Source organism: Carcharodon carcharias, chromosome 13 (genome assembly GCF_017639515.1).
Source record: "Carcharodon carcharias isolate sCarCar2 chromosome 13, sCarCar2.pri, whole genome shotgun sequence".
In the NCBI taxonomy this organism is placed as follows: domain Eukaryota; kingdom Metazoa; phylum Chordata; class Chondrichthyes; order Lamniformes; family Lamnidae; genus Carcharodon; species Carcharodon carcharias.
The window spans coordinates 70,915,077-70,939,835 of record NC_054479.1 but is presented as its reverse complement, the minus strand read 5'-3'; the positions used below and the strand labels follow the sequence as shown (position 1 = coordinate 70,939,835).

The following is a 24,759-nucleotide window of genomic DNA, read 5'->3' as shown; positions in this document are numbered from 1 at the left end:
CAAGAAACAGACTGAAGAACTGAAGGAGCAGTTGAATGAAAAGGAGGTGGCATTAGAAGGAAAAGCTGTAGAACTTTGCAAACTGCGAGTGCGTAATGAGGCCATGAGTAGCACAATTACAGAACTGAAACAAGGTAAGACTTAACCGGAGAGAGACCTGGCCAACAGTGAAGCCAAAATGAAGGACAAGGACAAAGTTATGTTGCAGATAGAGAAAGAAAAGACAAAAATAAGACCTTAAAATGTGAATCTGGCATTGAAGTGCAAGGAACTAGAAGAAGAAAGAGCACTGGATGTCTCATGTGTACTGAGAACCATTGAGCTAAATGAAAAGATTCATAAGCTTGCAAAACGGTTTGAAAATAAAACAGCAAACAAATGTTTGGCTGAGATTGCAAACCAAGTGGAAATGAAGGTTTCATTTGCGAAATGTATACATTCAGCAAGAACATGGTGGACACCGCAGAAAAAGAAAATTCAAGTCCACTCTAGGAATGAACAGAGTGCACATTCCCTGCAAAAGGAATGGGACAAACCCAGTGTCTGAAAAAAGCAGATGGGTTAATAAAGAGAAATGCTTCCTGAAGGAGTGCAAAAAGTGAATCAAATAGCCAAGTACCAGAAACATGAGTACTACTAGCATTCCTCTAATTGTGACAAACCGAGATGTGGAAGAACTGTCGAGCCTCAAGATCGTCTGAATTTATAAAGCTAGAGATTATAAGTAATTATACTCTGTCGGAAAGGAAAGTTTTATTTGGAGAAGAAAGAGGGATATTGTATGATGTGCCTGCATGCCATTATAATATAAAGGTGCTCGACACCTAATATGGCACTGGCGAATAGCACCGTCCACATTATGATGCACAGAGTCACATGGTAACAGACTGAGAGAATAGTCTAGAGAGAACACTGGAAGCAGCCTGTATGGTGAGCAGTACCATGCAAGATGGTAACCTGGGATCTGTAAATAGTTAAAGGTTAACAATAAAGGGTTCATGTTCAAATATACAAGTCTCAAGATCTCTTCATTGAGACATCTAGCAGAGGCGTATAAAGTTATTTTGTCCACAGTTACATTGCCACACTAATATTGTGTAACATTGGTTAAGCCCCTAATTCTGCTTATTCTATGGTGCCCCTTGGATCTAGTTTTAAAATATTTAACTGTAGAGCTTCACTGTAACTGTGATAGTGTGCCAGAGTTTTATTAGTGATGGAATGAGCTGACATGAGTCAGCCTTGTGGTTAGAGACTGAACTGTAAAGGAGACCCCAGAGGCTGAGAACTAATCTCAGCAAGGCTGTCATAGTGAGGGGCTGAGTGACTGCTTTCAAACTGAGATGAGCTAAACCATAGCTTGTTGCACTGCAGCATCAGCAGAGCTCTGAGCACTCACTAGCAAGCCCTCTGAGTCAGGGATTAGAATATATGCTGCAGGGGACACTGGGTACCTGGGGGTGATTGATTATTGACCATTATCCGAATATGCTACTACAAATATTGATCTGAGGTATATTAACCTCCTGGCTGTGAAATTACCTGACTATGAAGTCAGATGTTGGCATACAGCACCTTTCCTGAGCTCAGGAGAGTAAGGGAAAATTCGGATTTGTTGAATGTAGGGTTGTTATTTTTTGTGTAGCTGTGGTTCAACACACCCCTGACACAAGTGAAGTGTGTCATGGTCTCAGAATCATTTGCTTTCCTCCCTTCTTGAGTCATTTGTGACTCCTTGTTCAACAAGCCCATGGCCAGTGGTCAGTCTCTATCACTGTCTTCATGATCATTCTTTAGGTGTTTACCCAACGCTGAATGTTAGCAGGCTGTCTGATTGGAGGACACCACCGCTGAGCTTACTCCTAACCCCTCGCAACATCTACACTTGCACTTTCAAACTTGACAGAGAGCAGCAGAGAGCTGGGTCCATCCTGTCTCTATGGACAGATCCTAGTAGTGTGACTTGCTGAGCCTTTGCAAGAGGTTGACCTGTTCCAACTTTCTACGAAAAGTGCGCGCGCCACATTTATTCAATGCTGTGTTAACTAATCTCAGCTGAAATATCAGTAGGAGCAATTTGGGCTAGGGAATAATGCATCAACTAGGGGTCATGCCCCTGATAATTACCCAGAAATTCCACTGCACAGTGCATATGTTAACATTGTATGATGTCAGGATCAAGAATGGTTGTGAAGCCTCCGTGCCCCACACTTGGACATCCTGCTACCAAGAAATTGCTTTGGTTGTAAAGAATAAGAGGATGCAGACATTCATGGAACTATCTACACCAGTGAGATTCAGCACCTTCAGGAACTGCAGTCGAGAGAGAGTCAGCACCTTTTAAGAACTGTATCCCAATGAGTATCCAGCTGTGTATATACACTTGGCTGTTGACGAAGTATTTTTGTGGTGTAGTAACTGTTGGAAAGTATGGAAACGTAACAATTAATTTGTGCACAGGAAGGTCCAACAAAGCGCAAAGTAATAAATAGCCAGATGGTGGTGATGGTTAGGGGAAGATGTTTTCCAGTACAAGGAGAACTAACTGAAATTGTACTATAGGTTTTTTATGTCCATCCTAAAGGATAGAGGGGCAATTAGTTGAATATCTTATCCAATAAATAACGGTAGTGCACACTGACTCTGTACCAGAGTCAACACCAGCTCACGCTGACTCTGTACCAGAGTCAACACCAGCGCACACGGATTCTGTACCAGAGCCGACACCAGCTCACGCTCACCCTGTACCAGAGGCAACACCAGCTTAGTGCACACGGACTCTGTACCAGAGCCAACACCAATGCAGACTGACTCTGTACCAGAGCCGACACCAATGCAGACTGACTCTGTACCAGAGCCGACACCAGTGCAGACTGACTCTGTACCAGAGCCGACACCAGTGCAGACTGACTCTGTACCAGAGCCGACACCAGTGCAGACTGACTCTGTACCAGAGCCGACACCAGTGCAGACTGACTCTGTACCAGAGCCGACACCAGTGCAGACTGACTCTGTACCAGAGCCGACACCAGTGCAGACTGACTCTGTACCAGAGCTGACACCAGTGCAGACTGACTCTGTACCAGAGCCGACACCAGTGCAGACTGACTCTGTACCAGAGCCGACACCAGTGCAGACTGACTCTGTACCAGAGCCGACACCAGTGCAGACTGACTCTGTACCAGAGCCGACACCAGTGCAGACTGACTCTGTACCAGAGCCGACACCAGTGCAGACTGACTCTGTACCAGAGCCGACACCAGTGCAGACTGACTCTGTACCAGAGCCGACACCAGTGCAGACTGACTCTGTACCAGAGCCGACACCAGTGCAGACTGACTCTGTACCAGATCCGACACCAGCGCACACTTACTGTGTACCAGCGCCAACACCAGCTCACGCTGAGTCTGTAGAGCCAACACCAGGTCATGCTCACTCTGTACCAGAGCTAACACCAGTGCACACTGACTCTGTAACAGAGCAGACACCAGCGCACGCTCATTCTGTACCAGACCTGACACCAGCGCGTACTGATTCTGGCCCAGAGCCAACACCAGCTCACGCTGACTCTGGCCCAGAGCCAATACCAGCTCACACTGACTCTGTACCAGAGGCAACACCAACTCAACGCTGACTCTGTACCAGAGCCGGCACTAGCGCGCACAGACTCTCTGCCAGAGCCGACACTAGTGTACATCGACTCTTTATCAGAGCCAACACCAGCACACAGACTTTGTAACAGAGCTGACACCTGCTGTGACCCCTACCTTGGTTTATAAAGGCCCTGAAATTCCAACTAAGTGTCCTTCTTTGGTGTTACAGTGAATCCAGGCTCAGTCCCAAGCCCAGCTGGTCGGACGCAGACTGAGGAACAGCAATACCTAGACAAACTGAAGCAGCTGTCAAAGTACATTGACCCTTTGAGGAGGATGATCAATAAAATAGACAAAAATGAAGGTAAGTTTTAACACCTGAAAGTTGATCTCATATTTTTTCTGTATTGCATTGAGAAAAGACTCACCATGTGGACTCACTAAGCAGCCACTGTTGAACAAACTTGATCTACACCTGCCCAGCAGAGAGGGCAGTATGACAAAATGCTCAGCTATTACAATATACTACACTCTGTCCCCACTTGAAAAACAACTTATACATTAAAATGTAAAATGGTACATATACACAATTTCCCAGAATACAATATGACTAAACCAACATCAACATTACTTGAAGTTTAACAGGTTGTGTTGCATATTTGATTTTATTGTAATCCCAGCCAAAACATATATTTGATCAAATTACCGGAGTAATTTATATGTAATTTTAAAAAAGGTTTCTTTAGCACCTGTATATATTTAACAAAAATATCATTCGAAAGAAGTAATGAAAAGAAGAACTTCCTTCTTAAGAATTGCTGGAAAAAAGAGACACGCTATCTAAGCTTTTCGTCTTGAACTCATCAGGATAGCTCACAAGAAATTTTCCAACTGCAATTTATACTGCACGAGGAGAGAATGCTGATTGGTTGGCAATGGACTCTGATTGCTGGAGGCGTTGCCATGGAGAATGTAGCATGGAACAGTTTTGTTCAAATTCGAACTGGGCAGGTCGACTCTGGTCAAGGCATTGCCCTCGGGGATGAACCAGGGAATGACTGTTCCCTAAGCTTTCGTTTAATTGAAAATGGCGCCATGTGTGGACATGTTCCTTTTGTCTGCAAAAGACAGGGCCCTGTGTGTGTTTTAGCATGAGCCACACTAACAGCCCAACTGACATCCTAAATTAGTTTTCAGTGTAATTCTTAGCACTTAACATCCTTAACTTCCTCCTTCTTCCTTCCTCTGCCCTTTTAATTAACCTATCTGGTTTTTTTCTCTTTCTGGGTATTTAGCATTTCTGTTAGCTTGATTCTGCTCCTTCAACATCTCTGACTGTGTCAAATCTGAACTTTGACTTTGACTACCAACTCCACTTAATGGTTTGACTGTGACATTAATATGTCTTAAATCAAAAACCCTGGCTCACTTTGCTCCACCGATAGATTTTGTGATACCAGCAGACTTGCAGTTTCTTTGTGACTTCCACTTTTCTTTCCGACTTTCCCTTTGGACTGCAAGAAGAGATTGGACTAAAGGAGGTTTATCATGCTCTCCTTGCATCAGATTTCCTCTTTCAAGCACATGATCCACATGACATTGATGGAGTCTCTCTCCAGTCTTCACTAGATATGTGAATGCACCCAACCTTTTTACAGTAACTCTAATCACATACTTCTCATTATCACCATGATCTTCTGACCAGCACTGAATTCTTTCAGTTTCTTTTCTGGCATATCATGACTAATCTTCATTTTGTCATGATTCTCTCTTTCTTTGCTATTGATGTTAGGCTTAAGCAAACTAAACTTTGTCCTAGGAGCATGTTTAAATGCTAAACTCGTAAGGTGAGAAACCTATTGTAGCTTGTGAGGTTATTCTGCAAGAGAACAGAAAATTGTCTAGCCTATGTTGAAGAAAACATGGAAATTACTGCCTAGCTTGTTTCCTGGGAAATACTTCTGCAAAGACACCTTCATAACCTGTACACTTCTTTCTGCAGCACCATACGACGTTGGGGTAATATAGTGGAATTAGATTCTGTTTGATTCTATTCTTACTCAGAAATATTTCAAGCTCTTCCGACATAAACTGTGGACCATTACCTGACACCAACACCTCTAGCAACCCATAAATTGCAAACCAACTTCTCAAAACCTCAATAGTTTTGGCACTTGTGGTATTGGTCATGGACTCAACATTTATCTGCTTGCTGTAGCTATCGACCAAAGCAGAGTACTCTTTCCTTTCCAGTTCCAAGAAATCAGTATGTACTCTTTCCCATGGTTTCTTGTGTTTGACCATCTATTGAAAGGAACTTTTCTCATTCTGTGACACACTTCACAACTTTTCACCAACTCTCAAAAATAGCTTCTTGCTACTGCTTTCATACGGACTATCCCAGTGTGCTCTTCACAAAGTTACTCTAACAATCTCTCTCTAATCTTTGGTGGAATAATGACTCAAAAACCCCATTGGCAAAAGCACTGATCTACAGTCAGTTAATTTCAGTGTGAGAAATACTCTTTCAGTTTCTCATCATCTCACACTTCAGGCCAGCCATTCATGACATAACTGAGTACTTTACTAAGCACTACAGCTTTGTGAGTTTCTTAACTAATCCTGGCAAACACTGGCATGTCATCTTTGTATATAAAGTAATTCACAGGTAACTCAGTGGCTAAAAGTGAATCAGTATTCATGGGAAATCTTGAAAGTCGTCTGTATTTGCATCAGAGAGACTTTGTTTGCTCTTACATCCTATCATTTGTTATTGGTATGGTATCATCATCTTTCATCCGAACACTGGCTTCACCTAACACTGAAGTACTGTTATTGGAGTAACTAGTCAGTTTCGCACCAGGTTTGCAGAAGAGAATGTGACTTAGGGATTTCTTTAATTCGCCTTCCAAGATACCAGACATGGCTGCTTTATCAACAATAAAACTAAGTTGTGAATCTCTGACTTTGTTTTACTGTGGGCGCTGGAATTATAGCTTCAGCTCTATTATTCTCATCTTCCATGTGCTGTTTTACTTGCCCCCTAAGAGCACAACTCTTGATCAAGCTGCTCGATAATTCCAGTACTTCAACGTTCCTGAACTAGCTTTAGATCCACCATGACTTTCCCCTGGTGCTTTGCTGCGACCAGTTGCTTTGCTATGACCTGGTGCATTACTGTTCCCTCTACTCCTGGATATGACTGACTTTCCCATGGGCATAGCATTTTGACAGGAAATGGAACATTTAGATTAGTTGGTGGCTACCATGGCAACGGTAACATCTAAATTTCTGGCTCTCAGTATATTGGACGTTTCCTCACATAAGTCACCTTTGGTTGGTGGTTTAAAGAACAATCTTTCTGAATAATTCAGAGGAGCTCCAGCATGGACCTGTAGCCAGCTCTTTTATCCAAATTTATTGTCATAGCAAAACTTTATTAAATTATTACTTTGTTAGGTTTGAGTTATTTGCCCTAAAATTTTCCAGGTAACTCAATGTATAACAGTATCAGAGGGGCTAGCTTCCAGTCGCAGTCAGTGCTGAGTTGGCTGATGTCAGCCAGGGTATTTCTGGAGCTACTCTGGGGCTACAGTGACTTTTGGGCCAGCAAGGGGAGAATGGAGTCAGGGTACCTTTTCCTGTTAGTTTAATCATTCATTAAGTGTGAATTGATTCATTTTGGTAGGAAGAATGCAGAGAGACAATATAAAATAAAGGGTACAATTCTAAAGGAGGTGCAGGAGTAGAGACACGTGTGTGTATGTGCATAAGTCATTGAATACAGCAGGACAGAGTGCAGTTGGTAAAGCATATCTCATCCTGGGCTTTAGCAATAGGGGCATAGAGTACAAAATAAGGAAGTTACAATAAGCTTGAATAAAACACTGGTTTGTCCTCAACTAGAGTATTACATCCAGTTCTGGGCACTGCACTTTAAGAAGGATGTGAAGACATTAGAGAGGGTGCAAAAAAGATTCACGAACATGGTTCCAGAGATGAAGAATTTCTGTTGCGTAGGTAGAAGTTGGGACTGTTCTCCTCGGAGGAGAGAAGGCTGAAAGGAGATTTGATAGAGGCATGACGGAGCTGGAGCAGAAAGGGAGAAACTGTTCCCATTGGTGGAAGGATTGAGAGCCAGATGACACTGAATTAAGTTAATTGGCAAAAGAAGCAATGGCAACATGAGAAACCTTTTAACGCAAAGACTGGTTAGGATCTGGAATGCGCTGCCTGACAGTGTGGTGGAGGCAGATTCAATTGAGGCACTCAATAGGGAATTGGATAATTAGCTGAAGAAGAAAAATTTGCAGGACTATGGGGAAAAGGCATGGGGGTAGCACTAGTTGAATTGCCCCTTAGCGAGCCAGCACAGACACAACCAGCCAAATGGTCTCCTTCTGCATTGTAACCATTCTATGATTTTCTGATACTGCTGTCAAGTACACCTACATGTGGAGTCCAATTGTAGAGGAGAGATCGGGCTGTTTATTTAAAATTCATTCTCTGGATGTGGGCATCAGTGGCAGGGCCAGAACTTACTGCATATCCTTCGTTGCCCTAAGAAGGTGGGGGGGGTGGGGGGGCTGTTTCTTGACCTGGTAGCTATTATTAAATTGCCTGCTAAGCCACTTCAGATTTTTATTGAATTCAAATTCCACCTGCCATGGCAGGATTTGAACCTGGGTCCCCAGAGTATTATCCTGGGTCTCTTGGATTACTAGTTCAGTGACAATACCCCATCACCTCCTTCCAGGATCCTAAGCCACTTCAGAGGGCAGTTAACAGCCAGCCATGTTAATATGGCAGTCATCTTGTTAAAATCAATTGCTAGTTAAACAGGTGATGGGCATTGATTATCCCATCTATGTAGAATAAAAAGGTACAACTGGAACACTTTGTGTGGAAACTACTTGGAAGTCAGTAGCACTGAGGAGTTGTCTTGAAATTAAATCAGCTTAAACCAAAAGACCAGCCTGAGTTCATTCTTCCACCACAACCTCTTATTGTGAATAAGTATGGTATGGAACTGGGGTCACCCCATGCACTCCTAATTTTCAGTCACCTCAACCAACAAACATCCAGGGATCCGTTTTCAATATCTCCATTCTCTTGTACCAGAGGAGGGGTCACCTAAAACAGATGTATTGGGGCTGACTCCGGTTCATCCTGTGCACGTGGACTTTCTCTTCTTTATGTAGCCACTGCATGGTGATAGAGCAGAGTGTCACTGTTCATTCCAATCCCCACTTTGCTCTAAGTGCAGTACCTCAAGTGATGTGTACCTGAGCTACTCTGAGGATTAGAGAGATGCCTTTGCAATCTCCTTTGAGTTGCCCTGTCACTATCTGCTCGGTCAATGCCATGGAGTAGCGACAACTATTTGCAATTGCGTAGCGCCTATTTAATGTAAAACAGATCCTGTGTGTTCACAGGAGAATGCAGACATTGAGTGGCAGCAAAGAAGACTCACAAACATGGAAGGTTTTATAGAGATATTTAAAAGTCAGAAGGGAATAGCAAAGTCATGGAGAGGGTTGCATACATGGAGGAGCGGAGGTGGAATTAAGAACCTATAGCACACTCAACTCCTACTCTGGATGAGAGCAGCTGACTCACTCTGAACTGGCAATGGAATCTGGAGCCTTCCTGATCTGTAAGACAAGAGCACAACTGGGTCATTGGAAGAATTGTGACACTGACTTGTATCTCACTGCATTAGTGCAAGCACCTCTGTTCAGCCCCTCGATCTGCTCGATAGTCGTAATAAGTTTTATCTTCTTGTTACATAGTTACCATTCATGTGAATACTGGTGCCATTGTCACATGGTTCTGGAGTAAAATGATTGAATAGACTAACCACTCTGTATATTACAGACAGAAAGAAAGATCTAAGTAAGATGAAGAGCCTCCTGGACATCCTCACTGACCCTAACAAGCGGTATGACATTTATTATAGAGATGATGTGTTTTATATTGGGACTCCCTCCAAATGTCTATTCTCCGTCCCTCGGGTCACGGCAGATAATTATAGGCAAGGCTGCAATCTCATCAGTTTAGGAAGATAGGAGCAGGAAGGGGCCATTCAGTTCTTCAAGCCTGTTCCCATCCTTCAGTTAGATCAATTTTATCCAATAGGATTTCAATGCTTGCTAAGTCTGTGGCAATCAGTTCACCATATTTGCCACATGATACAAAATCTCTGCAATTTTAATAAAACAGATGCACAATCTTTTGAAAATAGGTTTGAAATTTTAATTCATCTACAATGGAGAATAATTCATTGCCAGAGCCAGATGAACAGCTTCAAAACGGTTTTGCAATCCAGTGTTTTCCAAACTTTTCCGGCCACGGAACCCTTTTGATCTCCCAAGGGTATTGACTGAACCCATAAGAAACATTCTTATAATGTTGAAGAGTTAAACCACAAAATATTGATTATTTTTGTGCAATAGGTGCAAACGTACAAAAACAAATTTATAGAAGTTTTTTTCTATTTCTCATATGTGTACATTTTTTACAATTAAAAAGCTCTCTTATTCATCAAAGTACTTAAGTCTTATCTTTTTGACATTTTTAATGGGAGAAGTGATGCTGCTTCTTTTGCTCACAAATTCATCTAATATGAGGAGCGATGCTGGAGAGCTGGATTCTCATATCAGACACACGCTCTCTCTCTTCCCTCCTCCCACTCTCGCACGCACACACACCCCTCTCCCACATAGATGTGTACACATGCACACACACACCCCTCTCTCTTGTGCGCAGGCGCACATACACACTCTCACCTCTTTCACACATTCAACCCTCTCTCACAAATACACTCTCACCTCTCTCTTATACCTACTCTCCCCTTGCACATGCCGGTGGGCCCCATTCTCCCGAAGTTCTCGCTCCGGGGCTCGCTCCCTCACTCTGGGGCCTGTTCCCTTGCTCCGATGCTCTCACTCGGGGGTCTGCGTCCTTGCTCTGGGGCCCGTTCCCTTGCTCCGATGCTCTCGCTCGGGGGTCTGCACCATCGCTCCCTTGCTGTTGCCCTGGAACTTGCCTTGAAAACTTACTTTCCCACTGTTTCCTGCTCATCCAATAGGCTCATCAGCAACCAATGCAGGGAGTAACCAGTCTCTGATTGGACATACAGCTTCAAAGCATTTTTCAAATGTGCGTCAGTTGAATGATTTGAATATTGAGAGTTGGAAAAGTCTGGCCTACTACCACACTCTGTCCACATTACCACGGAACCTCTTCATGTATCATTTGGAACCCCAGGATTCTGCGGAACACAGTTTGGGAAACCCTGTTGCAATTGAACTGTTCCACAAAGCAAGCCCGCTGTATGCACTCTCAAAGAGTGGTGACAATCTGTTAATTGAAGTATTCTGATTCTGACCGTGTGCTCCAGTTTAATTAAAAAAAAGTCTTCAGGAGTAAACTGTCTCTGTTTTATCAGAATTGGTATCTTAGGAGACTCGGGGAGGGAAAAGAAATGACAAATCTCTAAGAATTGGCTTCTGACTCTTGTTTTGCTTACACTGCCATTTCTGAACACAGCACCTGGATAGTTAATAGACATTTGGCTCATGGCCAACCTCCTGTAATCTCTGTTTTTACACCAGTAGTGCCCTATTGCTTTCAATCTATCATTTTTATGAAGATGAAGGCTGAACACACTTGGATGTTGCTGCACTCCCCCAGCTTGCTAAGCTTGCCCATTTCGACCTTTGGCAGCCATGCGGTGCTGTCCGTTATTCTTGCACCTCAACTGTTTTGTCCAAACAGCCAACTACCTTCTAAACAAAACCAAGTTCTTCAGTTAGCATCCCCTGTGTCCCTAGATTCCCCAAGAAAATTTTGTGAGCAGTTGAACTGCTGTCCTGTAGGCTGGCCCTGCTTTCATGGGGCTTCACACATTTAGATCTGCAGGATCACTATTGTTATTTAGAGGCACCCAGAGGGAACAGGAACAGAAAAGGTAACAAGCAGCATTGTTTCATTGAGTGAGTGGCCCTTCAGCTACTAGATTAGCATAAACCCGACAACTGAACTATACTCTGATAAACATCGTCATGGTCTGATATGTGACTCCTGTCCAAGAGCTGATTCTCCCTTGATTATTTAGGAATTGATGACAAATAGTGGGCTAGCAAGCGACACTCGTACTCATACTCACCGCTGCAACTTTAACACAACTCAGTAGTGTGGGTCTGAAAATGAACAGCATTTTGCCACATGTTGCGAGTGACGAATGTATTGGACAACACTGCACTGGACAGAGAACAGAGGAGATTTATGAGGATTGTGCCTGGAATGGAGAATTTTAGCTATAAGAAAGATTGGATAGGCTGGGATGTTTCCTTTGGAACAGGGGAGGCAGAGGGAAGATTCAGCTGACGTGTATAAAATTGAGGGGCCTGGATAGGAAGGACCTGTTAGCAGAGAGGTCAATAACCAGGGGTCAAAGACTTAAAGTATTTGGTGGAAGGATTAAGGGAAGTTGAGGACTAAATTTTTTACCAAGAGTACAGTGGGATCTGCAACTCACTGCCTAAAAGGGTGATAGCGGCAGAAATCCACTGCCATATTTAAAAAACACTTGGGTATGCTTGAAACGTCATAACACACAGGGCTCCAGGCCAATTGCCGAAAGGTGGAAATGGACCGGAAAGCTCTTTTAAGACCAACATGGACACAGCGAGCAGAATGACCTTCTTTATGATGAATATCTTTCTATGTTTCTACAGTAGAGGACTGATTCCTTCTTTCGGTAATATTAAAGAGCTCATTTGGTTTATTTTCACAGATGTTCTTTAGCAACTCTCCAAAAATGTGAAATTGCTTTGGAAAAATTGAAAAATGACATGGCTGTGGTGAGTTGTTCAATGTACTAACCAAGAGAGCTTCAGTGTATTTTTCCCCACTTTTCTCCCTTTCTGCAGACTCTGATTCAATTGGAGTGCAGGTCCAATGAGAACCGGCCATGCTCTGGTACCTCGCCAAGTACCCCTTCTTTACGTGTTGGTCTAGTCACTGGGCTATTACGACTGTGGTGGGTGTCCCAGCCCGGCCATGTTCTGCCTTCACCTAGAATAGAGACGGGGTAGGTCATTCAGCCCCTCAAGCCTGTTCTGCCATTCATAGATATTCTACCGGAATCATCGGATAGTGATTAGGAGCAGAAATATGATTAGAATGTTTTACTGTTTTCCTAACCAGGCCCTGAATGTTGAATGTAGCACCTCCCCTGTTCCAGCTAACCAGCACAGACTAAGAATTAAACTTCTTTGGTTCAATGCTACATCACCTCTTGGGTGAGTGGAGGTGAAGTTTGATTTAAGAAGGATTGTTGGCACTGGTAGTGTATAAATATACCACAAGGCATCCTCTCACCTTGTGCTAGTCTAGCACCTTCAGAGTTGTAGTTAAGTTAGCTAAATATTGTCAGGATTTACTGAATTATCAGTAGACATTAACATTTGTGTCAGTGGTTACACAAAAAGGGAATCCTTGCTATTTGTATCTTTTGGGGAAAAAAGTGTAAAATTATTAGAGTTCCTCTGTGGAATCTCCTGGGCTAGTTTATGGTCATGGCCAGTGCCATTTCTTGGGCATCTGGTTCAGAAGTTGCTGGGATACTTCTCATAGGAACATAGGACTTGGGAGCAGTGATGTTTATGGAGTATCCCGGCGGAAGAGCCAGTTTATTCACCAGTGTGTATGTGGCAGTTGAGATCTTTACTGAAGTTTCATATTGAACTCCAGTGAGTGTTAAAATGGGGACAGGTCTTCCCTGCAGACATGATGTCTGCTTTAAGTGATGAGCGTATTCAATCCTTTGTGTTTATTTCGCTAATCAGATGGTGGTTAATAAAGTTTCTGTTCTGCCCCCAGCCCACTCCTCCGCCTCCACCAATGTCCATCACAAAGCAGCAATACCTGTGCCAGCCCCTCCTTGATGCTGTCCTGGCCAACATCCGCTCCCCAGTCTTCAACCATTCCCTACAGCGAACCTTCGGGCCTGCCATGACTGCCATCCATGGACCACCGATCACGTACGTATCGTAATCTCCTCCCTTCAACCCCAGAGTCAGGTTTGTTGAACAGCCCCCCAGATCTTTGCTGTGGCACCACTTGAACATGTGTTTCAGTGATGAGCTGACTTTCGATTAATACTTAGGGGTTAATTTATGAAGAACCTGTTTTTATATTGTTCCAGTCTCTCTTTTTCAATCCCAGTGCTGGTACACTGTGTGCAGCCCTCCCTCCTCATAAGCCCACCCAAAAGTAGAGCCTTCAGCTACCTCACCTACAAATGCTGGGTTTCTGTGAGGCTCCTGGAGATATTTTACCACCTTAAAATCTCAAGTGAAATTTAAGTTCTGTACGTTTTGTGCTCATCAAGGTAAGGGATGCTCATGTAGAAACACAAGGTAGGGGACCTAACAAAGATCTTTAAGCTTGTGAAAGGATGGTTAGACATAGGGAAAATGTTTCAACTTCTGGGTAAGTGCAAAACTAAGAGCCACTAATAATAAACTAATAGTCACTAATAAATCCAATTGGGAACTCAAGAGAGAATTCTTTACTTAGAGAGGAATGAAAATGTAGAACTTCCTACCATAGGGAGTAGCTGAGGTGACTGACATAGATACATTTAAGAGAAAGCTGGATAATCACATGAAGGAGAAAGGAATAGAAGGATACATTGTTGAGTTGAGATGGAGTAGGGTGGGAGGAGGCTTTTGTGGAGCATAAAACACTGGCATAGACCAGTTGGGCTGAATGGTCTGATTCTGTGCTGTACATTGTGTAATTCTGCATAAAACAGGAGAGTAAAACCAACAGAAAGAAAAATGGGTGTAAAATTCTGAAACGTACTGGCGCAAATCACGAAAGTCAGGCAGCGGTGGGGCAAGGAGGGCCATCTGAAAGGAATACAGCAGAAAATATAAAAGCAAACAAAGTATTATAACAAGAACAAGAGATGGGAGCAGGAACTTATGAAGCTGCTGACCAGTGGATGTAGGAAGTGATGTGCAAGGGCTGGACGAGGTGGTGATAGAATTACTAAATTATGACCAGGTGATTGAAGAACACGGGATGAGATGCCCAAGTTCAGAAAAGCATATAAGGAACAGTAGAACCCTTCCATATCATAAGGAAAGGCGCATTAGGATGTTAAAGGTGAAGGAGGGTTGTGGGCTTTGACTGCTCTCATCTCATCCACTGATGCTGGTGGGAGGCAATTGACAAGAATGCATGGCCACTCACCAAGACCTTTCACAGCTCAGTGCCATTGCCCAGCATCTCAGTGGATTGAAGAGTTGCATACGTGAACTAAAATCAAACAAGGGGCGAACTGCATGCATCTATGGGCCTAGTTTTAATTGTGGGGAAAAGAGTTCAAGATTTTGATGAGAGAGAGTATTTTGGAAATGTGGGATGGTTAAGAGGGAGACAGCACAAGGTCCTGAAGGGACTAGTCCTTTCTGACCACTGAAATTCTTTGAGGAGATGATCTGGAGATGAGGTGAGGGTTGTTGAATACTGCATAGCATAATAAAAGTAATTTAACAATACAGATTATGGAGACGTATTCTGTGTAATTGAGGCTAATGCACGGTTTAGATTGGATCGTTAAGATCCCACAGAACAATGCTCAGTAAGCATGCTAATGCTGTTTTAGAAGCATGGATTTGTGTAAGAATTATATCTAGTTTGGAGAGAGTATATCCGTTCAATTTCAGCTGTTAATTTGATACGGTGTGATCTTTATCACCAGTAAAATTGTGTTATCTTCTACATTCCAGTGAGAATTGAGAATAGGTGATGCAACACAGCCATCTGTTGGTCTACCAGGCATATGACCCATACAGATCACATGACAATGTTAGTGGCTGGGTTTAGAGCAAGTCACCTCACATTGTTCCTCCAGGTGTATCAATAGGCACACTGTCAGTGATCTTTGAGAGCTCACCTGTGTTAGGCAATTATTCACAGCCCTCCATTGATATCCTACCAGTATAATGGATGTATAACCTGCTGGTACGTTGCATCAATATTACCAATAAGCTGTTTTAGCTCCAGCGTACAAAAATATGTATAATATAATTAGGATTGATGTATAAAGGGGTAAATGTTACCCATGTGGATTCAAAAAGGTATTAGTTACTTCCCATAAAACAGACATGTGTGCCAATGAAATAATTGCAAGGAATCAGCCTGGATTGTTGTGTAGATGAATAGTAGACATGAAAGAGTGATGGTGCATAACAAGGCATCAGAGTGGAAATGATCATTAATGAAGTTCCTTAGGGACCAGTGTTTATCATTCACGGTGATCGAATATTGTCTGAATTTGCAGGTATAACAGCATTTGACTGCTCTCATCTCATCCACTGATGCTGGTGGGAGGCAATTGACAAGAACGCATGGCCACTCACCAAGACCTTTCACAGCTCAGTGCCATTGCCCAGCATCTCAGTGGATTGAAGAGTTGCATACGTGAACTAAAATCAAACAAGGGGCGAACTGCATGCATCTATGGGCCTAGTTTTAATTGTGGGGAAAAGAGTTCAAGATTTTGATGAGAGAGAGTATTTTGGAAATGTGGGATGGTTAAGAGGGAGACAGCACAAGGTCCTGAAGGGACTAGTCCTTTCTGACCACTGAAATTCTTTGAGGAGATGATCTGGAGATGAGGTGAGGGTTGTTGAATACTGCATAGCATAATAAAAGTGCAATGATAATCAATGTGCAATAAGCTGGAGGGATCTGATTAGGCTCGGTCACTGGGCAGAGATGATTATGTAATAAAAATCAACGAGCTGGAGGTAACAGAGCGAGAAAAAGACTCAGAGGCTCAGGTGTAGAATTCATTATCTGTGTGTAGTCAAGAAAGCAAGTGAAATATTAGGATGAAGTATTAGGGGAATGACCTATGCCAGAGAGGTGATGAAGTTGCACCTGGCTTTGGGGAGACTGTTTGGAGCACTGTATTGAGTTTTAGTCTCTCTTTCAGAAAGGAAGCACAAAAGCCAGTGAATTATGGGGTAAGATTGTGCACCCTGGGACCTTGACTGTCTGAAGAAGAGAATCTTGATAGGTCTCTGGAAGCCTTCAGAGAAATATGAGCTAGCAATGTTCCACTGTCAGGGACAGGATAACAGTGGCTGGTGGACTGTTTAAATATTGAGTCGGCCAATGACTTGGAAGTGGGGCGGGACTTGTGCTTTTTATTTAGAGTCATGAACTCATGACCAAAACTACATCCAGCAGAGTATCCTGCGTATAGCAGGAATATTTGCCCACAAAATGAGGTGAATGGGGTATTATTACCTAATACAGATTATGTGAATAAAAGCATTGCCAGTCACTTACAGCAGTGTGGGTTTTCAGGCATGAATAATGGGGGAATTATCCAATCATCTGCCACCTTATGGTTTTATTCTGGTTGAGACATATTGTGTCCCCAAATTGAGCCTTAAAGTTCAGGCATAACAAAACGGATGTTAGAAATGTGGAATAAACTATCAGAAGGAGTAGGAACTATGGTGGGTTTAAAGAAGGAATGAATGGATTCCTGTTAGTAAGTAGGTCGGGCATTTAGTCTATGAATCTCAGCATGGGCTGATGAAGGGTTTTGAGAGGTGAGGTGTGTGGACTGCTACTGTGTAAAGATGAGAGAGGATTAAGAGGATGTGTGTTTTGCACATTTGTCCCTAAAATTTGGGTGCTGCATTCTGCTGGTTGTCTCTTTAACCCTGTCTCAACACAGCATTTTGAAGTTCTGACTGATGTCAGTCGCGATGTTCTTGTGTTACCTGCTCCTGACATATTTGTTTAATTTTTTTTATTATTTTACAAAGTGTTTGAGTCATTGGCCTTCCCAGATAGCAACACTCTTTCTGCATCATTATGACTGGGCTTCTTGCCATCATAACACCAAGACCTTTTGATCCTGTTATCAAGTTATCCTATCGATTATCATTGACCAACTTGGTGTCGGCCACAGTGGCAAGCAGTACCCATGTCGCAGGCCACAGGTCTTGACCCTGCCATTACCCTGCTCACTGAGCTGTTTGAACATAGGCTGAAGTTGCAATGGACAGTCACCAAGTGGAGGCCAGGAAGAGAGAGAGAGAGAAAACTACAGGGTTTCTGCTGCAATTGGCTGTTTGGAAACTGGGATAACCCTTCCTGCTGACTGCCATCCCCTGTCTTCTGTTGCTGGAGAGGGAGTAATACTGAATTGTTTTCAGTATCTCAAGTGATGAATGGAAGCTCAGAGATGGGTAGAACAGCAAGTCTGTCAAAGGCCACAAGTACATGGAGGGTTGGTCACAAATGATGATCAGGCTTATTAATGGCCCCACTAAGGCAACACCGTGGGAGATAATATGTGATCAGGAATGGGGAATAAATGGCAGTTGTGTCTCTCACAGGGCAATAAAGCTAAGGCAGTGTGTGTCCTGGATTTCCATCTGCAAAAAGAGAGTTCCAGAAGACGCTTCAAAACACAGCTGCAGTTGGTTCACCATCCTACTCAACTAAACGCTGATATCTCTTCCACACAGGGCCCCTCTAATCTCCCCGCGGAAACGCAAGCACGATGAGGATGAGAGGCAGACCATTCCCAATGTTTTACAGGGCGAGGTCGCACGGCTAAATCCTAAATTCCTGGTGAATTTGGACCCTTCCCACTGCAGTAATAACGGAACAGTCCATCTCATATGCAAATTAGGTGAGTGGAAGGGTATGCTGGCTCGGTCCCGATCAGTACCTGGTGACTATCGGAATATTATAGGTTTTATGTTTAAAATTATTAAACTATTTTGCCTTTGCGGGATTAGCTGGTCATTTGATGCATATTTTTGTGGATGAGGGTATGATGTGACATTGTTGCAACATGATTCTTTCAGGTCTGAATAGCTTACTCCTGATTACTTGAACTAATGTTGATGTACTCTTTTCTGTCAGATGATAAGAGTCTCCCCAGTGTCCCACCACTGCAGCTGAGCGTTCCAGCTGATTACCCAGACCAGAGCCCTCAGTGGACAGATGACTCTCAGCAGTATGGTAAGAGAGTGAGGGGATGGTTGAACTCTTTCTATGTATGTTATACTACAGGATGTTATTGACTAGAGAAACAGATGACATCTCCATGCAGGCAGCACTCCTGACTTTTACACAATTATGGATCTACATTGTTATAACCCAGAAAGCAAGTTGGTGAAGGAGAATTCCAAAGATTCACAACCCTTTGAGTGAAGCAATTTCTCATCTCATTCCTAAATGGCCGACCCCTTATCCTGAGACTATGAAGTCAGAATATTCCCTAGCCAGGGGAAACATTCCCCATCACTCTGTCAAACGCCTTAAAAATTTTATGTTTCAATGAGATCACCACTCATATTTCTAAACTCTGGGGAATCTAGGCCTAGTCTACTCAATCACTCAGCATAAGACAATTCCCTTATCCCAGAAACGAGTACGACCTTTGTTGCACTCCCTCTAGAGAAAGTGTGTCCTTTCTAAAGTAAGGAGACCAAAACTGTGCACATTATTCCAGGTGCGACCAAGCTGATGCCATATATAATTATAGAAAGATTTCTTTACTCTTATACTCAAATCCATTTGTAACAAAAGCTAACGTATCACTTGTTTTGAATATTGCTGAAAAAAGAGACATGTTGCCGAAGCTTTTTGTCTTGCATTCATCGGGACAAACTGAAGAATACCAAGTTTCAAACGATCGCGGCAGTTTATACTACAGGAGAAAAGGTTGCTGATTGGTTGGCAAGTCAACTCTGATTGGCCAGAATGTTGCCATGGAGAAAACAATAGGGAACTATCAGCTCCCTAATTTCCTGGGTAATTCACAAAAGACATGAAGCTTGAACATTTTCCTTTTGTTTTATAGAGAATGGGTCCCTGCGTATGAATTTGTCACTTCTAGCAAGTGTAAATGAGCCATATTACAAGCTTGATTGATTATCTTAAATTGGTTGTTAGTGTAGCTATTAGTGCACCCAGGATTGTTCCGCAAGTGCTGTCCAACTGAGGAATCACATCTAACAGTTGATGTTTTATTTTGGGTTTTGCAAGCGTGGGCTGGTTGAGTACGAACTGTACTCTGCCTATTCTGAACAACCAAAGGAACATGCTGTTTGACTTGATTATCCAATTGTTGGGACGAACGGCCTAATTACCTGGCCTTGTGCTATCACTGAAATTCACACACATTGCTCAATTGTGTGTTATGCAAAACGTCTTTATGGACTGACTGATCATCCTGTTGATGGAAAATACCACTCGCTTAGCCACTGAATAGTTGCAGCAAAGTAACTTGCCTAATCTGTTCAAATTTTTGAGATACGTTACTTTTCCATGGTAATTTGAGGTAGATCGTCGGGCCCTTTTCTGGTCTGAAAATGGCAGCCTTTGTCCTATTTGCGAGTTTGCGCAATACACAGTGGCTGTCTTGATCAGATCATTGTTCATTGTCCCGCTGGAGAGCTTTGATCAAATCCTGACCAGATCATTGAATCTCATTCTTATTTCTCTCTCCTGGTTTTATTATTTTACATCTTTTAGTTTTCTCTTTACCTGTATTGCCTCAAGTACAATTTCAAACTGGTTACTCTACTCTCTGCAAGTTGGAGTTACTCCAAGACTTAGAGGGGGAGAGGGAGCAGTACGTGGACAGTTTGTGCCAGACTTAATTACACCACAGGTTCAGAACAGGATTGGCGTGACCAATAGTGTGCCAAGTAAAGGCAACCCAGGTGAGATAGAGAGCACAGATCTACAGAAATTGGTCCTATCCAACAGGTACAAGGTACAAGCTACTTGTGAGGATAAGGATAAAGATTGGTGAAAGGACAGCCAGAACACAAACCAGGGCACCTCGCAGCAGGAGGCTGTGCAAGGATAGAGGAGGAAGGAGGCAGTTATAGGTTATTCAGTATTTGGAACAGATAGCATCCTCAGTAAGTGGGATCAAGAGTCCTAAATAGTATGTTTCTTTCTGGTGTCAAGGTGAGGGATACCTTGAACCGGTTTGGAAGGATATTGGAGAGGAAGCGGGAGGATCCAGTTCGTTGTGATCCATGTTGGGACCAACAACATAGGGAAGAGTGGACAAGAGGTCCTGTTTGGAGAACACCAAGAGCTAGGACTTAATTGATGCACAGGGCCTCAAGGTCTCTGGATTACTGCCCGAGCCATATGCAAGTTGGAATTGGGAAAGCCAGTTTGGGAGGTGAACATGTGGCTAAAGGAGTGGTGTGGGAAAGAGGGTTCCATTTCATGGACACTGACACCAGTACTGGGACAGGAAGGAACTGAGCTAGTCTGGGACCAGGGCCCTAGTGGAAAGGATAAATAGAGTTGGTCACAAGGATTTTAAACTAGTAAGTGGGAGAGTGGACTCGGCTGGAAAAGGTCGAATTGATAATGGTTCAAAAACAAAGAGGCAGAGAATAGAGTAACAGTTAGAAATTGTACCTGAGGCAGCACAGGTAAAGAGAAAACTAAAAGATGTAAAATAATTAAACCAGGAGAAAGAAATAAGAAATGCATATGTAAAACATTAGAACAGAAGCACGGGTTAGGTTGTGTCCCAAATTAACATTCTTTGTACAAAGGCAGCAATCAGAAGGAACAAATTGAATAAATTTCAGGCACAAATTCAACTTGGAGGGTGTGACATGGTAGACATTACTGAGACATGACTGTAAGACAATCAGGACGGGGAATTAAAAATATCAGGTTATAAAGTCGACAAAGATAGGGAAAATGGTAGAGGGAGTGGAGTAGCCTTAATGATTAAAGATAAAATCACTTTAATTATATGAGAAGATATAATGAGGTAAGCCGACAGTGGAGACTTTATGGGTAAAATTTAAAAATAAAGGATTTAAGACAAGTGGGATTTTTGTATAGGCCCCCTGGTAGCAGCTGTGAAATGGTAGATTGTATTAATGCAGAGATAAGATAAGCATGTTGAAAAGGGAGATTGGTTTTAATAGGAGATTTTAACTTCCGCATAGATTGGTAAAAGCAGACTAGCACATGTTAGATGATGGAGAGTTTCTTGAGTGTGTCTGGGACAGTTTTCTGTAGCAATTTGTCCTAGATCCAACAAAGGACATATCACGTTAGATTTAGTAATGAGGAATGAGCCAGATTTAGTGAATAGCTCAATGCTGCATGAACATTTAACTAACGGTGATCATTATATAATCAAGTTCGATGTAGTGTTTGACAGGAAGAAATGTGGAGCGACTACTAAATTTACCAAAGGCTGACTTCAATGGGGTGAGACTGGGCAAATCTGTTACCATTAATGGAATGACAGAAGATCAGTGGGAGGTGTTTAAAATAGAATTTAATGTGATACAGAACCAGTTTATACTCCTAAAGGGTAAGAGCTCCACTTGCCAAAAAAAAACAACCATGGACAAGTTAATGAGGTCAGAGACAAAATAAAATGAAAAAAAAGTATATAAAAATGCAAAAAAATCACAGATGCTGACAAATGGGAAAGACATAAAGGACAGAAAAGGGTGAGTAAACAGATAAGTAAAAGCTACAAAACAGAATATGAAGAGAAACTTGCAAGAGATATAAAAATCAACACAAACCGTTACAATTACATTAGGAGTGTAACATTACAAGGAGATATTGACAGATTAAGTGAATGGGCAAAACTGTGGATTTCAGTGTTGGCAAATGTGAGGTCATCCATTTTGGACTTTAAAAGGGTAGAATTGGGTATTTTCTAAAAGGTGTAAAGCTACAAACCCAAGGTAACCAAGGAAACCCAAGGGGATGCAGGTACCTAGATCATTAGAGTGTTATGAACTGGTACAGAAAATAATCAGAAAGATTAATGGAATGCTGGCCATTATACACAGAAGACTAGATTACTAGGGAGTAAAAATCATGCTTCAATTGTACTAAACTCTGGTTAGGTCACTGCTGGAGTTGCTGTGAGCAGTTCTGGGCACCACACCTTAGAAAGGATATATTAGACTTGGAGGGAATGCAGCAAAGATTTACCGGAATGATACCTAGATTCTAGGAATTAAATTAAGAGAGATTTACACAAGGTTATTTTTTTAAGGGATTGAGGGGTGATTTGATCAAAGCACTGGTGAGAAATCTTTCTGCTGGATGGGGAGTCCAAGATTAGGGGGAATCATTTAAAAATTAGAGCCAGACCTTTCAGGAGGGAAACCAGGAAACATTTCTACATGCAATGTGTGATAGAAATTTGGAACTCTCTTCCGCAAACAGTAATTGATGCTAGATTAGTTGTTAAATTTAAATCTGAGTTTACTATATTTTTGTTGATCATTCAAAAGTATCAATGGATTAGGGGAAAGGCTGTTAGATGGAGTTTGTTCGCAGATCAACCGTGATCTCATTGAATGTTGGAACAAGCTTAAGAGGCCAAATGACCAAAACCTGTTCCTACATTCTGAGTGCTGCGCACTCTGAGCTGATGTAGTTCAAATGAGATATTAAACCCTCTTAAGCGAATGTAATAGAATTCATGGTACAATTGGAAGAAGGGAATTTTGTTATTCTGACCAATATTTATCCCTCAATGAACATCACTAAAAAGACTAGTCCATCACCTCATACGTAGATGGACACTGTGCTTGCCTACACCACAGTGGTGCCTCCATTTTATTGCAATTGGTTATATTTGTTGAGCCCTGAGAGATTTTATATGCACCTATTAATGCGGGTTATTCTCAGGCTGTTGCCTTGTGCTGCTGACATGATTTGAATCTCAGCAGACTGGAGTAATCAGAATCAAGCTGTTTGATCATAGTCCTGTACAATGATGTCCAGGACCCTGCTTGTCCATCATCCTAAGGCATCAGGAGGCACGAGATTCATGGTGGTCCTGTGCCCGCTTGCAGTGAAATTTTCTCATTAAGGATCAAATAGACCAACAGGTTTTTACTAAAAGCACAGCATCTAATTGCTGGAGTTAGCAAATAGTTAATCTTTTTATAGACGATAGTTGTGACACCAAACTAACACTGGGCCTGCTTTATTTCTATTCACTTGCAGAGGCCAACCCCTTCCTGCAGATGGTTCACCGTGCGATGACGTCCAGACTCCTGCAGCTACCAGACAAGCACTCAGTCACTGCGCTGCTCAACACGTGGGCACAGAGTGTGAAGCAGGCCTGCCTGTCTGCAGCATAACCCTTTCAGGAAGGAGTGTATCCATTCCAACCTGGAGTCTATGTTACCAAGGAGCCTTCTAATGGATTCACTGAGAAGCTAAATGTGTGGAAAAATTGAGAAGGACTTGCACCGTTTAGCTCTCTTCCTGATCACTTTAAACAATATGGGACCTTTCCCTTGCATTTTTGGATATAAAGATATGTATCAAGAATTCAGTACTTTATTTACAGTCCTTGTTTCTATTTCAGATAGCGTGTTTGCTCATAGCCAATAAGGATGACTCTCAATATCCTGTATGTTACCCGGGAATGTGTGTTTTTAATGATGTATCAGTGAAATTGGCACTGGAGTAAATTTTTTTCCAAAGACCTGTTAATCGCTCTTTTATTTACACAGAGATTGAGTGCTTGATGCTGCAGGAGCAAATGTAGCAGGGGCCAGCTTGGCTCAATTGCTGACCTTCCTCTCCCTGAGTCAGGAGTTGTACATTCAAGCTGTACCCAGGACTTGGGCCCATAATCCAGGCTGGCACTCCCAGACGGAGTGCCGCTGTACCAGAAGTACTCCTTCAGATAAGTTGTTAAACTGCTGCTGACGTGGATTTTAAAGGTTCCATGATATTTGAAGAATTCTGGTGTCCTAGCCACACCCTCAACAAACATCACTAAAAACCATTTACTTGGTCACCTGTCTCCTTACTGTTTGTGGGAGCTTTCTGTATTCAGATTACCAGCGTCACTGCATTTCATAGCAATTCACATCAAGTGTTTGAGGTACTCTGTGACATGATGTGTTTTAATGTCCTGTACAGGAAAAATAAACTCACTCTGTGCCAGTCCTGAGCCCTGGCTTCTGCTGTACTTGGTGGATCAGAGCAGGGACAGCACTGAGTAGTAGAGTCACTTTCAGTATCCTGGCATTTGGACAGGGGGCAGAATCAGCCAACATTCCTGCTCCTG

General features: G+C 42.6%; 1 protein-coding gene across 2 annotated transcripts in view; it reads left to right on the top strand.

The window, feature by feature from the left end:
• The window catches only part of med15 (mediator complex subunit 15), a 66,576-nt gene extending 42,407 nt beyond the window's left edge, over positions 1-24,169 (top strand). For both annotated transcript variants that reach the window (XM_041203215.1, XM_041203214.1), the window contains 7 exons: positions 3,823-3,957; positions 9,471-9,534; positions 12,394-12,460; positions 13,482-13,642; positions 18,167-18,333; positions 18,570-18,668; positions 23,682-24,169. In XM_041203215.1, coding sequence (XP_041059149.1) covers positions 3,823-3,957; positions 9,471-9,534; positions 12,394-12,460; positions 13,482-13,642; positions 18,167-18,333; positions 18,570-18,668; positions 23,682-23,818 — 830 coding nt within the window. In that variant the 3' untranslated portion in view covers positions 23,819-24,169. The remainder of the gene's footprint in view (positions 1-3,822; positions 3,958-9,470; positions 9,535-12,393; positions 12,461-13,481; positions 13,643-18,166; positions 18,334-18,569; positions 18,669-23,681) is intronic.
• The last annotated feature ends 590 nt before the right edge of the window (positions 24,170-24,759 follow it).